The sequence below is a fragment of the Bombina bombina genome, chromosome 7 (assembly GCF_027579735.1).
Source record: "Bombina bombina isolate aBomBom1 chromosome 7, aBomBom1.pri, whole genome shotgun sequence".
NCBI classification, from domain to species: domain Eukaryota; kingdom Metazoa; phylum Chordata; class Amphibia; order Anura; family Bombinatoridae; genus Bombina; species Bombina bombina.
Window position 1 is genome coordinate 141,512,522 of NC_069505.1, and position 15,834 is coordinate 141,528,355.

General features: G+C 39.5%; 1 protein-coding gene across 1 annotated transcript in view; it reads left to right on the plus strand.

Annotated features, from left to right (window-relative positions):
* Positions 1–1,083: 1,083 nt before the first annotated feature.
* Positions 1,084–15,834, plus strand: part of HTATIP2 (HIV-1 Tat interactive protein 2) — a 73,220-nt gene continuing 58,469 nt past the window's right edge. The window contains exons 1-2 of the mRNA XM_053720369.1: positions 1,084–1,244; positions 4,165–4,354. Of these exons, the coding sequence (XP_053576344.1) occupies positions 1,141–1,244; positions 4,165–4,354 (294 nt within the window). The 5' untranslated portion in view covers positions 1,084–1,140. The remainder of the gene's footprint in view (positions 1,245–4,164; positions 4,355–15,834) is intronic.

A 15,834-nucleotide genomic window follows, 5' to 3' on the forward strand; every position in this document is an offset into this window, starting at 1 on the left:
AGTATAAGTAACAATGTCAGTATACAGGGACATTGTACTCCCTAACATAAGTGACAGTATAAGTAACGGTGTCAGTATACAGGGACATTGCCCTCCCTAACATAAGTGACAGTATAAGTAAGAGTGTCAGTATAGAGGGACATTGTCCTCTCTAACATAAGTGACAATATAAGTAACAGTGTCAGTATACAGGGACATTGCCCTCTCTAACATAAGTGACAGTTTAAGTAACAGTCTCAGTATACAGGGACATTGCTCTCCCTAACATAAGTGACAGTATAAGTAACAGTGTCAGTATACAGGAACATCGTACTCCCTAACATAAGTGACAGTATAAGTAACAGTGTCAGTATACAGGGACACTGTCCTCTCTAACATAAGTAACAGTATAAGTAACAGTATCAGTATACAGGGACATTGCTCTCCCTAACATAAGTGACAGTATAAGTAACAGTGTCAGTATACAGGGACATTGTCCTCTCTGACATAAGTGACAGTATAAGTAACAGTGTCAGTATACAGGGATATTGCCCTCCCTAACATAAGTAACAATATAAGTAACAGTGTCAGTATACAGTGACATTGCCCTCCCTAACATAAGTGACAGTATAAGTAACAGTGTTAGTATACTGGGACATTGCCCTCCCTAACATAAGTGACAGTATAAGTAACAGTGTCAGTATACTGGGACATCGCCCTCCCTAACATAAGTGACAGTATAAGTAACAGTGTCAGTATAAAGGGACATTGTCCTCCCTAACATAAGTAACAGTATGAGTAGTAGTGTCAGTATAGAGGGACATACAGTGTCCTCTCTGCCATATGTAACAATATAAATAACGATCACTGTGCGGGGCCACTGACCTCCCTACTATAAGTATCTGTGTTACTGTACAGAGATATCTGTGCTAGCATGCACTGATATTGTTCTCTTTCTAGCAACACATAATGCCTGACAGGGTGTGCTTCTCCCCACAGTGCACACCCTGTCAGGGTTATAATGTGCTCCACAGTACACACACACAGTTCTTGCTTCCCTCCCCCTTTGTATAACACGCATGTGCTTCCAGGGCTGGCCAGGAAGGGAGTGTCAGTGTGTGCCTCAGTTCAGTGTCAGGCAGTCAGGAAAGTGTAGGGTACATGCCTGGCACACTGTGGGGTTGGTTTACTGCGGGGTGCGTGCTGCTGCTGGCTGTTGGCACATTACACTATCTAGAAAACTTGGACACAACGGAGATACCAAGGTATGTATAGTCTGGAGTGCACACTAATGTATAATCTGGAGGGCACACTGCTGTATAGTCTGCAGTGCACACTGATGTATAATCTGGAGGGCACACTGCTGTACAGTCTGCAGTGCACACTGATGTATAATCTGAAGTGCACACTGCTGTACAGTCTGGAGTGCACACTGCTGTATAATCTGGAGGGCACACTGCTGTATAGTCTGAAGTGCACACTGATGTATAGTCTGGAGGGCACACTGCTGTACAGTCTGGAGTGCACACTGCTGTACAGTCTGGAGTGCACACTGCTGTATAGTCTGGAGTGCACACTGATGTATAATCTGGAAGGCACACTGCTATACACTCTGGAGTGCACACTTGGTGTGTTTACACTTGGTGACAGTACCTTATTATTAAAGTGCTTATATGTATTATTGTCACCAGCAATGTATATAGCAAGCTCTGTTAGAACCCTCTGCTAGTGTAATAAATTAATAACCTACACATTTTGTCCTGTGTTGTTCTAACCCCTGGCATCTAAGGGACTAACACGTTTTAACCCCTCTGCTGCTAGAGGAGGCTGCAGAACTATACATACAGTGATACAGGTTTGGCAAGTGGTTAAAATAAAGTTTTAATACCCTGAATAAACGTGTGCTTTTAAAATAAGTAATATGGCTGTGACACAGCAAAATGCAATGTGATATTGAAACTGTAACTACAGATACAATAACCTCCATGATAGCTGCTATTGCTTTACAGAACTCCTGATCATTTGTTTTTATTTGCTAATTGCCACGCCCTGTGCTGTACCTTGTCACACCCAGGTAATTATTGCCAAGTCATTGTCCCTATGATAACAAGCAGAGCTTTGCACATGCAAGCTAAGGTCTAGAATTGCTATGAATTTGTATAAGTAAATATTCATTCCAAGTCAGTGATTTGTATTTGATTATGATAAGAAGTTACTACATTTCTAGAAGACAAAACTTAAGTAGTTTGATACATCTATGTTTATTGGTACAGACATAAGTTACAGGAGCAAATATAATTTCCAAAATAAATATTGCAAAAGCCTTCACACTTTTGAAAGGGGCGTTGCACAGTCAATAAAAGCTAGCTATCAATGATTTATTCACATCAAATATTAGCCTGAGAAAAATATGTTGTTGTTTTTTTAAAATCATATAAGTTGTTAAAAATAGTTTAAACCCACATTTTTTTCTCAGATAGAGCATACAAGTTTAAAGGGACACTAAACACATTTTTTTTATTTCATGATTCAGATAGAGCATGCAATTTTAAGCAACTTTTTAATTTACTCCTATTATCAATGTTTCTTCATTCTCTTGCTATCTTTATTTGAAAAAGAAGGCATCTAAGCTAAGGAGCCAGACAATTTTTGGTTCAGACCCTGGACAGGACTTGTTTAATGCTGGGTGCATTTTGCCACCAGTCAACAGGCACAACCCAGGTTGTGAACCAAAATGGCCCGGCTTCTAAACTTACATTCTTGCTTTTCAAATAAAGATAGCAAGAGAATGAAGAAATTCATAATAGGAGTAAATTAGAAAGTTGCTTAAAATTGCATGCTCTATCTGAATCAAAGAAAAGATTTGGGTTCAGTGTCCCTTTATGCAACGTTCTAACTCCTATTATTAATTTTTCTTTGTTTTTTTGCTATCTTTATTTTAAAAGCAGGAATGTAAAGCTTGGGATCTGGTCCATTTATAGTTCAGAACCCTGGTTAGTGCTTGCTTATTGGTGACTACATTTAGCCACCAATAAGCAAGCATAAGCCAGGTTCTGAACCAAAAATGTGCCGGCTCCTAAGCCTTACATTCCTACTTTCTAAATAAAGATAGCAAGAGAACAAAGGAAAATTGATAATAGCAGTAAATTAGAAAGTTGCTTAAAATTGTATGCTCTATCTGAATCATGAAAGGAAAAAAAATAGGTTTAGTAAACCTTTTTAAGTGTTAAGTTTTAGTTTGTATATAGTACTTTTATTTCTGTAATGTAATGGAAGCTACCATGTTGAAAAATGTTTTCCTTATCTTTTTTTTCTTCTACTGAGGACAATCGGGGACCTATAAAGTGTGCAAACAATAGACGTGGGAATGTTAAAAGTAATTTTATTTTATCAGCATTTAAGTCCTTTTAACATCACCATATCCCACAATATATTCTAATGGTCATCAGCACAAACGATTAGATAAGAGGAACCTAGGTTTAAGCATGGCAGTGTCCATTACTTTATAGAAACTCAGGAGATCTGAAAATCCCACAGTTTTGAGAGATAAATTACAGAAAAAGGCGACAAAATAAATAATGAAAGCATATTGCAATGTTTTTGAGGGTTTTTTTTTTTTTTTTTTTTTACTACACATAATTTTTTTATTACAATATTTAAAGGAACACTAAATTAAAAATTAAACTTTCATACTTCAGATATAGCAAGCAATTTTAAACAACTTTCTGATTCATTTCCATTATCGAAATGTACATAATGCTTTTTATATGAACACATGATGAGGCACCAGATCCTAATGAGCATGTGCAAGAATTAACTGTATATACGTATACGTATTTTGTGATTGGCTGATGGCTCTCACATGATAAAGGGGAAGGAAAATAGAACTATCATTGACATTTGTCAGAAAAACTTCTTTTGCATTGTCTTTTTATTATGCATTTGTTGATTATGCAATTCTACGTTATAAAACAGCCCTTTTAAAGTGATTAATGTCCCTTTAAGAGATTCAATTAATAATGAGTTGTGTATTTTTTTATTCTGGACTAGAAACTTAAAAAGATGCTTTCTCTAGAGATGAATTTTTAAATCTAGCATGAAACTCTAGTGTGTAGAGTCTGGTTTAATTTGTAAGAACCATATTTGTTATTTTTATTGTTTGTATTTGTTTATTTGTATATATAGGATGGAGAAAGACCTTAGTACTCTGCAAGATGACTACAAAAGACTTAACAAGTCTTGTTTTATTCTTGGTGCTACCGGAGAGACGGGCAAGGCACTGCTTAAAGATATTGTGACTAGTCAGCTGTTTAATAAAGTCACAGTCATTGGACGTAGAAAATTACCTTATGAAGATGAAGCTTACAAAGATGTGGTAAGTCATTTATAGTATATCTTGTCCTAAAGCCTGTGTTGTACATGGATCAAGGTCCCCATCCACTTGGATCCCCTCTCCTTCCTTCTGCTTCTCTCAAAATAAAATTCTGTAGTGCAGCGTTCCTCCCTCCTAACCCTCCATCGGCACAACTGCTGTCCGAAGCAGAGAGGGACAACTCTGCAAGACCATTTCTGCACTGCCCCACTCATGGGGCATGCAGGAATAACCCGATCACGGCAGAGGGGTTAAGGCCTGTCTCTAATGCGCATGACCACTTACAGCCAGGTATGTTTGTCTCGCGCTGCAGTCTCTACTACGCATGACTGCATCGGACAAACATACCTGGCCTATTATAATATAGGATTATACAATATTATACCCAGTCTTTTTAGGAGCCACTGCAGGGTAATTGAAGGATAAAATCATTTAGAGGGCTGGAGGCATCAAAGCACTCAGCACTTTGAAAAGAACACAAAAAGTATATTTTTTACTGCAGTACTGGGAGCTAGCTGTTGATTGGTGGGTACACACATTTTTCTCTTGTCATTGACTCACCCGTTGTGTTCAGTCAATTCCCAGTAGTGCATTGCTGCTTCTGAACCTACCTAGGTATGCTTTTCAATTAAGGAAGCAAACAGAACAAAGCAAATTTTATATTAGAGTCAAGTGATAAAGTTGTGTAAAATTGAATGCTCTGTCAGAATTATAAAAGTTTAATTTTGACCTTACTGTTTACTGATTAAATGCTTGTTTCTCGCTATGGACACCATGTAATAAAGTAGAGTTGACAATGTTCCCAACCAGGGAACCTGCCCGCCTGCAGTTGGGATTAGGTAGTAGGCATCCTTCAACCATATATCCTTTCTCAAGTATTAACTTTTGTAGCCCCTCCTCCTGCTCTCACACAACCAATTGCACAAGAGAAGAGATTGTCAACCATTCTGGACAAATCCGATTAGTGAGAGAAGGCTTTAAAGGGACATTAAACTGCTGGGTACAACTACAGTAGTATGGTACATATTACAGCTTTAAAAAGGGACACTTGAAAAATACATATGTCAGGGTTTTTATAATGGAACATTATTCAAAACATTTCTTTAAACAGTCCTGACATATGTATTTTTCATGTGTCCCTTATTTAAAGCGTCAATATGGTCACCCTAGTTATTACTCACCATGTTATTGTTTTCTCTTATGTGCCTGCAGCTGTCTTCAAACTGTCATTCTCTTATTTTACCCCTTACAAGTATTAGTTAGTGAAGCTCTGCATCTTCACACTGGGCGCCGCCATCTTGAAGCTGTTATTTAGTTGAAATAATTTTTTATTGCAAAACATATAAAGAGTATATAACACCTTGTATACTTTTCATACAAATATCATTGTCTCTTTTGTTCTTTTTGATAAAAGTCCATCAGTTAAGAGTCTACGATAGGTGTTATGATTCCACAATCAAAGTTTGAAAGTAGCTAGGTCTGCCAGTTAAGTAGCTGGTGATTGGTTATTTAGACCAGCAAACTCTAACAATCCGTGTGATTAAACATAAAATCATTAATAGCGACATGGATTGGGGAATGCAGCAGATCATTAACAGAAGACATGAAATTTTCCGTGGCATCCCCTTTCTTTCCGCGCCGCTTTGTTGTGTTTTCTTAAAACTTTTCCCCCTTCCCCTCCCCCCCATTAAACTGCAACAATAAACAATAAACTCCCCCCCTCCCTCACTCATTGTAGCATCAAACCTCAACTTGCCTGCTCATTTATATCACCTGTCGTTGATCCAGGGAGAGAGCCCCACTTCTTCTAGATATTTATAATTATCAGCAGTCAATTGTCGTCTCTTAACCCCCTATATAGTTCAGTTCCTGTCCTAGATCTAAATTGGTAGTGTGTCTATCTTCTCGTTCTGTGTCTTATTAGTGTCCGCTTAAAATCCAATAATTCCAGATCTTTAAAAATTGTTCGTGGTTGGCTTGTATGAATGAGGCTGATTCAGATAGCTTGTATATTGTCTTGATTTTCTCCATTACCTCTCCCCATGAGGGTATCCCTACCTTCCAGTAACGCGCCACACATATCCTAGTAGCTGTGCAGAAAATGTATATGAATGTGTTTGTGGCTGAGTTGAAGGGTTTTATCTGTTCATTTAACAAAGCTTGAGTCGCAGTCAGGGTAATATTTTCCGAGAGCACCTCACTCAACAATTTAGACAATTTAACCCATAACTGCTGTACCTGAGGGCAATCCCACCACATATGAATATATGTTCTTGCCTCCTCGCAGCCTCTGTAGCAATTTCTACTGCCGTTTTGAGTGTAGTGTGATGTGATCATCGGAGTAAGATACCACCTAAAAACAGTCTTAATGCAGTTTTCTTTCAAATCTGCACTGATCATACCCCTACCTGAGCCATAAAAGATTTCTTCCCATTCCTCTTTGGAATATGCTATATTAATATCTCTTTCCCACTTTTCCATTAGGAGAGATTTAGAAGTATATTTGGCTGCCTTTAGTGTTATGTATAGGGTAGAGATTAATCCTCCGTGGCGAGAATCAGTACTACAAAGTTTTTCTAGTGTCGTTAAGTTCTGTCTGGGATGTTGGGGTAAGACCCCAGTGATGGCAGATGCGATCTGTAGGTATAGGAACCAATGTAATTTATCTGGTAATATTTTTTCTTGTATTTGTTGGTGAGTAGCTAATTTCCCTTTATGGAGAAAATCTGCTAGTCTATAGAGCCCCTTATTTGCCCATTTACCAATTAGTCCCTGAAGATCTGGGCCCATCAGTGTCCTTAATGGCCTCATTAATGAGTCAGATGGTAAAAGCTTTAGATTAGTAGATAGCGAATGCCACATTGACATCATCTCTCCTGTTATTTTCGAGGCCTTAGTCAGTTTAAATATATCCTTCGGGTGTTCCCATAGGATATCTTCTGATTGGTTATATCCCGCCATTAAAGTCTCCACCCTCACCCATATCAATTGTTTTTGTTTTTTGCTCATTAGGGTAGTCTGTGCTAATCCCGCTGCTTGATAAAAATTAAGCAAATTTGGTATCCCCACTCCTCCTAATTGTTTATGCTGCATTAATACTTGTGAGGGTATTCTAGCTTTCTTGCTTCCCCTTATAAACCTGATCAGATCTGTCTGAAGTTTGTTTAGTTCTAGGAATGGGATCCTAATCGGTAAAGCCCGAAAAAAGTATAATAGCCTGGGGAGAACGTTCATCTTGACCGCCGACAATCGGCCATACCAAGAAAAACCTCCAGCTTTCCAAGTTTTAATCTCCTTTCTAATTACCTTGTACAGAGGAACATAATTTAATCTGTATAAGTCTGAGGTATCACTTGACAACCTAACCCCTAGGTATTTAATTGCCTCTTTAGCCCATTCAAATGAAAAATTAGTTTTAATGATCTTTTTAGTATGGGCAGGAAGGGCAATAGATAGCGCTTCACATTTTTCCTGATTGACCTTATACCCTGAAATGTCAGCATAATCTTGTAGGATATGATACAAGTGGGGTAGGGACTCCATTGGTTTGGTCAGGGTGAGAAGAATGTCATCTGCAAATAAAGATATTTTAAATTCCTCTCTGCCTATCAAAACTCCATGAACTTCTGAGGTTAAACGAATCACTGCAGCTAAGGGCTCTATGCAGAGAGCAAATAAAAGTGGCGATAAGAGGCAACCCTGTCTTGTCCCATTCCGGATATCAATCCTTTTAGATTGGTAGCCTGCCGCTCTGATGTGTGCTGTGGGGTTAGAATAGATGCTTCTTATAGCTTGAACAAATGGGCCATGAAATCCCAGTTTGCTCAAAACCTCAAACATAAAATCCCAGTCTATTCTATCGAACGCCTTCTCCGCGTCCAAAGACAGGACCAGAGAAGGCGTTCGTGTCTTATTCAGATAGTCAACCAGGGAGATCGTGCGCCTTATATTATCAGGGGCCTCTCTTCCCGAGATGAACCCCACCTGGTCCGGTGGATCAAGGTCGGTAGATGTGTTTTGAGTCTATTTGCCAGAATCTTAGTAAAAATCTTTATATCTTGATTGATTAAGGATATGGGCCTATAACTTTGGCATAATTTTAGATTCCTTCCTGGCTTAGGGATCACCACTATCTTTGCCTGCAAAATTTCTTTTGGGATTTCCACACCTTGTAGAACGTCGTTGCAAAATGTTACAACATGTGGGGTTAGGATCGATTTGAAAAGTTGGTAATATTCACCTGGAAACCCGTCCGGGCCCGCTGCTTTTCCCGGCTTAAGTTCCTTAATGACTATCAGGACCTCCCTGGTCGACACCCTCGCATTCAATTCGTCCCTGACTGTTTTATCAATTGGTGTTAGTTTAGCCTCATCTAAAAATCTATGTAGTATCTGTCTTGTCCGGTCATTCTGCGTTGTTTTTTTCCCCGTCATAAAGATGGGCATAATATTGAGCAAAGCTATCAGCTATTTCCTGTGGATTCGAAGTACATGTACCGTCATTTTTTTGTAAGATTGGTATGGAAAAGAACTTTGTCTGTTCTCTAAGCTTATGTGCTAAATACTTATCTGTTTTGTTAGAGTAGAAAAAATAATGTGCTTTCAGCCTGTGAGCTGCTCTAAGAGACGCCCTGTTCATAATTGTTGATAATTCTACTCTCTTTGCTTGTAGTTCTTGGAACACTGTCGCTGATTGGCCCTGTTGGTGTAGTCTTGTAAGTGTGTCTATTTGAGCTTGTAGAGAGTCTATCTGAGATCTATTAGCCTTGGTAAAGGCCGCCTTTTCTTTAATGAGTAACCCTCTAATAAAAGGCTTGTGTGCTGCCTAAGTGTTAATCGGATTGGAGGTGGAACCCATATTTAATGCCCAATATTCTGACATAGCTTGTAAGATAGAGTTATGTATGCCTGGTTGCTGTAGGACATAAGGGTCATAATTCCAGGAACGTGCTGTGCTAACCTGGAATGTTTCTCTAATGTTTACCTGAACTATGGAGTGGTCTGACCAAGCACAAGCGTGAATGGTGGAGGATGTCAAGTCGGGAAGCCAGATCTGGCTCAAGTAAACATAGTCTAATTTTGAGTATGTTTTATGGGCGTGAGAATAATAAGTGTAGTCTAACGTTTTCCCATATAGAGTGTCCCAGGAGTCTAGAAGGTTGTGAGATAGAAAGATCTCCCTTATTTTTTTAACCATAGAATTGTGCCTTAGTTGTTTCTGGGTCAATTTGGTCTGGTCTATACTCTGGTACTTATACAGTTCTATATTAAAATCACCACCTAACAGGATCCTGTCTTGCGACCACTGGGTAAGCAGATAGGAAATGTGTGTAAAAAAAGATATGTGTCTCATTAGGTGCATAGATATTGCATAGGACAATTTGTTTATCTCGTTGCCTCCCCCTTACTATTAAAAACCTCCCTTCTGGATCTCTGATAGTTTCCTCTACTACCAAACCTAGGGATTGGTGTATCAGGATCGACACCCCCCCTTTTCTTTTTGTCTGTCGTTGAGTGATAGTGTTGAGCAAAGTTTCTCGACCAATATTTCGGAACTACTTCTTTGGTGAAGTGTGTCTCCTGTAGGAATATTATATTAGCTTTTATTTTCAGATACTGGGTCAGCGCCGTCCGTCTCTTAAGGTCTGTATTGAGGCCTCTAACATTATGCGACACTAAATGGATGTCAGTAGTCATTACTTACTATTTGAAGTTTGGGGCTCCCATCCCCGGATCCGCCTCTACTACCTCCATTGCTGCCTTCTTTAGAGATTTCAAATAGGCACCTCTGCTTCTAGGAATTTCACTTGAGCAGGAGAAATAACATAGCAGAACAAAAACAGAAGCAAGAACAGTCAAGTTACAAAGTATTTTCAACAAAATATCTGTGTCACACTGAGTGAGAACATAAAAAACTGTAAAAAAACAGGTATCTCCCACATTTGGAAACTGCATGTAGAAGTAAAACATAAAAAATGAAAAAACCCTCAATCCCTCCCTCCCCCCCTCTTTGTACTATCCACTTTATGGGTGTTTGTTTACTCCCACTGCTAAAAGATTAACGTTGGGCATAGAAAGTGTTCAAGTTTACCTTGTTTCTTCCACAAACAGTCCAGTCTTTAAGCCATCTGCAACAATAGATGGCATTTAAAACCTTCAGTTCTTGATCTCCAAGATTTGTACCTCCATTATCGCCACAGACAATTGACCACCAAGGTGTGTATAAAGCAGGAACCTCATGTCTTGGTTTTCTTCTTTGTGACTTTTGTCCACCTTTGCTTTCGTGGTTGAGTAGACCCAGATGATTGCTGTGTTGAATCCTCCGTATGCTTCATTTGCGATAATTCCGGCGTCTCCAAAGCTAGTTGCTTGCAGATTGCTGGGATCTCAGCTGGCTCTCTAAGACTCATAGATCTGCCATTGTGCAGGATGTATAAGTTAAAAGGGAATCCCCACCTATATCTGATTTGATGTTTCCTCAACAGTGTGGTGAGTGGCCTCAGCTCACTTCTCCTCTGTAGCGTTTTGACACAGAGGTCTTGATAAAATTGGATTACTGATCCTTGGAATTTAAATGTAGGGTTCTTCCTCGCCGCTGCAAGGATTTCCTCTTTTTCTTGAAATCTAAAGAATTTGACTACCACATCCCTGGGTGGGGCTTCTTCTTTTGGTTTGGGTCGCAATGCTCTGTGTGCTCTTTCTAGTTGAAATTTCTCTTCATTTACCTCGCTTGAGATGGCTTGAAAGAGTTGATGTAGGTAAATGCTCAATTCGTCTGCCGCTACAGATTCCGGTATCCCTTTTAATCTTAGATTACATCTACGGCTTCTGTTTTCAAGATCTTCTAGTTTATCTTGCATCTCAGCAACCTCTTGCTGTTGTGCCATAAGTTGTTGGTTAACACTCGTGAGCTCTTCTGTTACTGAAGTTTCAATCTCCTCCAAGGCCGCTACTCTAGAGCCTAATTCCGTAACATCTTGTTTTATTTCTGTCAGGCTATTAGTCACAGTGCTTTGTAATGCATCAAATTTTTCCCAAAGTTTATTAAAGTTCTTATCAATATCTTTTTTAGATACCAATGACCTAAGGTAAGCTTTAGTGGCAGGAATAGAGTCCTCCTCAGCAAACTGCGAGTCTGTTTCAGAGTCTATATCTTCTTCTGCGGCATTGCTAGTTGTTTCTATAACCTTTTCTCGTGCAGGTTTAAAGAATAAGGTAGCTGTTGGTGTTTTAAGTCCCTGAGAGGATTTAGTTTGTTTTCTTGCTGCCATGTTAGCTGTTAAATGCTCGCCTCTAGAGAGAAATAATAGTAGTTTCAAATTGGGGATACTGGCATATGGTTATTTGTTGTCCCTGTTGTGTTCTGTGGTCCCACACCTCACCAGTTGTACCTGCAGCGTATGTCTACCTTGCACCCGCTTAGAGGTTCATCTATACTTGTTGATTGTTAATTTAGTCTGGCGTTGTCTGTGGCAGACAAATAATTGTATTTTACTTTCCTTGAAGCTTGTTTCCCTTGCTTATGACAGGTTACATGTATCTGTATCTATTTCAGTGTCCCTTACTGTGGAATACATGTGCAGATATTGGCCAGGCCTCATAGCAGCTCAGTAGTAGGCTTTCACGTAGTTAGCTGTGTTGAAGCATGGTTCTGCCTCTAATGCATTAATATGGTGGTTTGTGAAGAGATTTTCACCTCAGCATCCTAAATGTGTAACTTTAGCAGCAGCATGGTTTTCATATCCCTTTGCACATATCTGCTGTGTGGTAGGTTAATACTCCTTTTTTTACTAACTGTTAGCAAATTTTGAGTCACATGCAGTTGCAAACTGTGTCATTAGTTTCTTACCATCTCTTTGCCTTCATAACTTTTTAATGTCAGTTTTTTATATATGAGCTTTGATAGCCAGACATCATAGTCTCTATGCAACTTGTCACCTTCAGGAGGCTATTTTTCCCAGCTGGTGGTAACTATATTGTTTAATCGGCACTTTGCGGTTTACATGGATTACCCCTGTACCGGGCCGTTAGCAGCTGTGTCAGTCAGGTTAAGAGCCGCCAATCCCCTCAGCCGCCTCTCAAACTATTTGTCCCATAGTCAGTTCAGCACAGTGCTGCTTACTTGTGTGACCGGGTAGGATCCGGAATCCGGTTCTATTTGCGTGCCGCCATCACAGCTGACTCGGTAACCAGGTTGCAGCGTCTCCCTTTGCCTTATGGCTGATAGGCCTCGTGGTCAAGATGGCGGGCGGCTCTGCCTATTCTTCCACCCGCTGCTTGTCGGGTGTTGTAGCGGCTAATTCAGCCTCTGATCCGCTCCAGTGAAGTTCACAACACTTCCCCTGTCATCCTTCTGCTTTTTTAGGTAGTTGCTTGCCCTTTAGCAATAGGTATTTGTGCAGTGTTCAGCGGAGCTCTAGGACTACACCGCCATTTACACTGAGCACCAGGCTCCGCCCCCCTTGGAGCTGTTATTTAAAGGGACAGTCAACCCAAAATTTCAAATATGTAGTTCCTATAAACTTGCTAATGATTATTATTTTGAACTATAGCCCAATTTAGTACTTTTGTCTCGTGTGGCTGTTTAAAATGTCCGTCTGCCCCCTCCCATATTTCGTCACCAGTATCTTCATTGTGCAGCTTTAACAGCTAATTTTCGCGCCGATGACACTGTAGGGGGGAGGTTTCAAATAGGAACTCTAAATTCCTTCTCATTTTCCTACAGCGTTCTTGGCAAAAACCCTGCAAAATGTAACACTTCTGCTCTCTATGATGTGAGCTTAACTGAAGTAAAAGGTACAGCTGACAAAAAGCAGATCTGTGAAAGTGCACTGCTCCTATTACAGAATGCTACAAGATGGTGCCACCCAGTATAAAATGCAGAGTTTTACCAACTGGATTCTGTAATGAGTTAAAATAAGAGAACGGTTTTAAAGAGACTGTAGATACAGGAGAAAATGCAATAATATGGTGAGTAGTAACCATCCTACTGTAGTTGTACCCAACTGTTTTGTCCCTTTAAAAAGGACATGAAAGTCAAAATTAAAGGGATGCTTAACCCAAAATTTCTTTCATGATTCAGATAGAGCAGGCAATTTTAATTACTCCTGTTATCAATTTTTCTTTGTTCTCTTGGTATCTATTTGAAATAGCAGGAATGTAAGCTTACACGCCGGCCCTACTTTGGTTCAGCACCTGGGTAGCACCTGCTGATTGGTGGCTAAATGTAGCCACCAATCAGCAAGCGCTATCCAGGTTGCTGAACCAAAAATGGGCCGGCTCGTAAACTTTACATTCCTGCTATTTCAAATAGATACCAAGAGAATTAAGAAAAAATGATAATGAGTAAATTAGGAAGTTGCTTAAAATTACATGCTCTATGTGAATCATGAAAGAAAAAAATTGGGTTCAATATTCCTTTAAACGTTAATGGTGCAGACAGTGCTCCATTTCTCAATTCCAGTCCTCAAGACACACTAGCAGGCCAGATTGTCAGGATTACCTTGGGTAAGAGCAGCTTACAAACCATGGTTACTGATCAGCTAAGTATTTAAACTGTGCTCTATCTCAGATATACTGAAAATCTTGCCCCTTAGTGTGCCCTGGGAACTGGTATTGAGAACCACAGAGAGAGAGAGAGAGAGAGAGAGAGAGAGAGAACAGGTATATTTAAGAGACTTTTCAGTTAACTTTTCTATTATCAAACTAACTTTGTTCTTTTTGTATTCTTTTGTTGATCAACCTTGGTAGGCTGAGTAGCAGCAATTCACTACTGGGAGCTACCTGGTGTCTACACACATCCTCTTTTTATTTGCTTGACATAAGTGTTCAGCTAGCTCACAGTTGTGCAATACTGCTCAAGAGCTGGCTTTGAATATGTTTTTTTTTTAAATATATTTGTCTTTATTTGGTTTTTGATATAGCAAAGGAAAGCAGTGAACAGTACATGCAATTCTTATACATTGTACAATATCCGTCTGGATTGTAAATTAATCTCCACACTACAGTTGACTACCATAACTTGCAATAAATGTACTTCCGAAAATTAATAACCAATAAGACTATTGAGAGTACATAAGAACAAATACAAACCAAATAACCGTAATAACTAAACTACCGAATCTCTGCACATAAAGGCTGCAAATTCGTCCTAGAACCTATATAAGGAGCATCTCTTTATTTGACTTAGATTCATATTGTTATTCACTCATTTGTGGATCTGTCCAATACTGAGTCATATGAAAGTAAAGGGAGGAAGGGTCAAAGGCATGTGTTTACCAGTCACGAGACAAGTGTTATCGCAATCTATATATCTCATGTCACACTAGAGTCCTGGGAAAAAGTCTTAGTATTTAGAGGTAACTTATGTTGTTGGTCATCCCATAGAAATTTGAGATCAAGGAAAAATGTTAAATTATTGGCTTTAAAATACCCATATTCCTCCATTGTCAGGGTGTCTTTCATATGGGCTAACCATGTATCAAACGAGGGGTAGGCCTGAGACTTCCATCCCTTGGTGATTAAGGATCTGGCTGTATTTAATGTTAATTGAATCAATCTACTTCTCAATCTACATTTACAAGTGGTAGGGAGGTTTAATAATGCAACTTCTGGCTCCAATATATATTGTTTCCCTAGGCCCAATATGATTTTAATATTAACTTGGATCATTTCCCAAAAGGGTTGTATCTTGGGGCACTCCAACCAAATGTGCATAAGAGTACCCCTTTTCCCACACCCACGCCAGCAAAGCTCTGAGGAAGAGGGGAAAATACTTTTCAGTCTGGAGGGAGTGAGGTACCATCTAGTTAATAGCTTATAATTGGTTTCCAAAAACCTGGTGGAAAAAGAAGACTTCCTGATGCTGTAAAGTATATATCTCCATTCTGCGTCTGTTAATGTCTTACCCAAGTCTCTATGCCATCGTTCTGTATAATCAGGGTGTTTATGGTTTTGAGCGTTAGTTAATAGCTTCCTGGCCCAGGATAAGGTGTGGCGAGCTGGGAGATTTACCGAGCAAACCGATTCAAATGGGGTTAATTTCCAGAGCAGAGACTTTTTCTGTGGGTGTGTTTGTATGAAATTATATATTTGATTATATTTTAGCCAATTTGAAAAGACGCCCCCTAATATATCTGTTAGTTTGTGCTTAAGTTTAAGCTTGCCATCTTTAGTTAAAGAGCATAATCCAATCCAATCTCCCACGTGTTAGAGTTAGCTTTATCAAATTTGATGCCTCCCATCAATTCCGCATTTGGAGATATGGGAGACATAGGGGACCCCAACGTGGAAACGCCCGGGAGTTTTTTTAATTACATTATCCCATATGTCAAAGACATGGGCGAGCAGAGAATAAGATTTTAACCATGGTGATCTGTTTAGCTATCCAGCATAGTGCCCCCGGGTTGGGTGTGTGTAGAATGTGAGAGTCCATCGGAATCCAAGCTTTCTTGTCTTTATTTCTATGCCAATCTATTATCATCT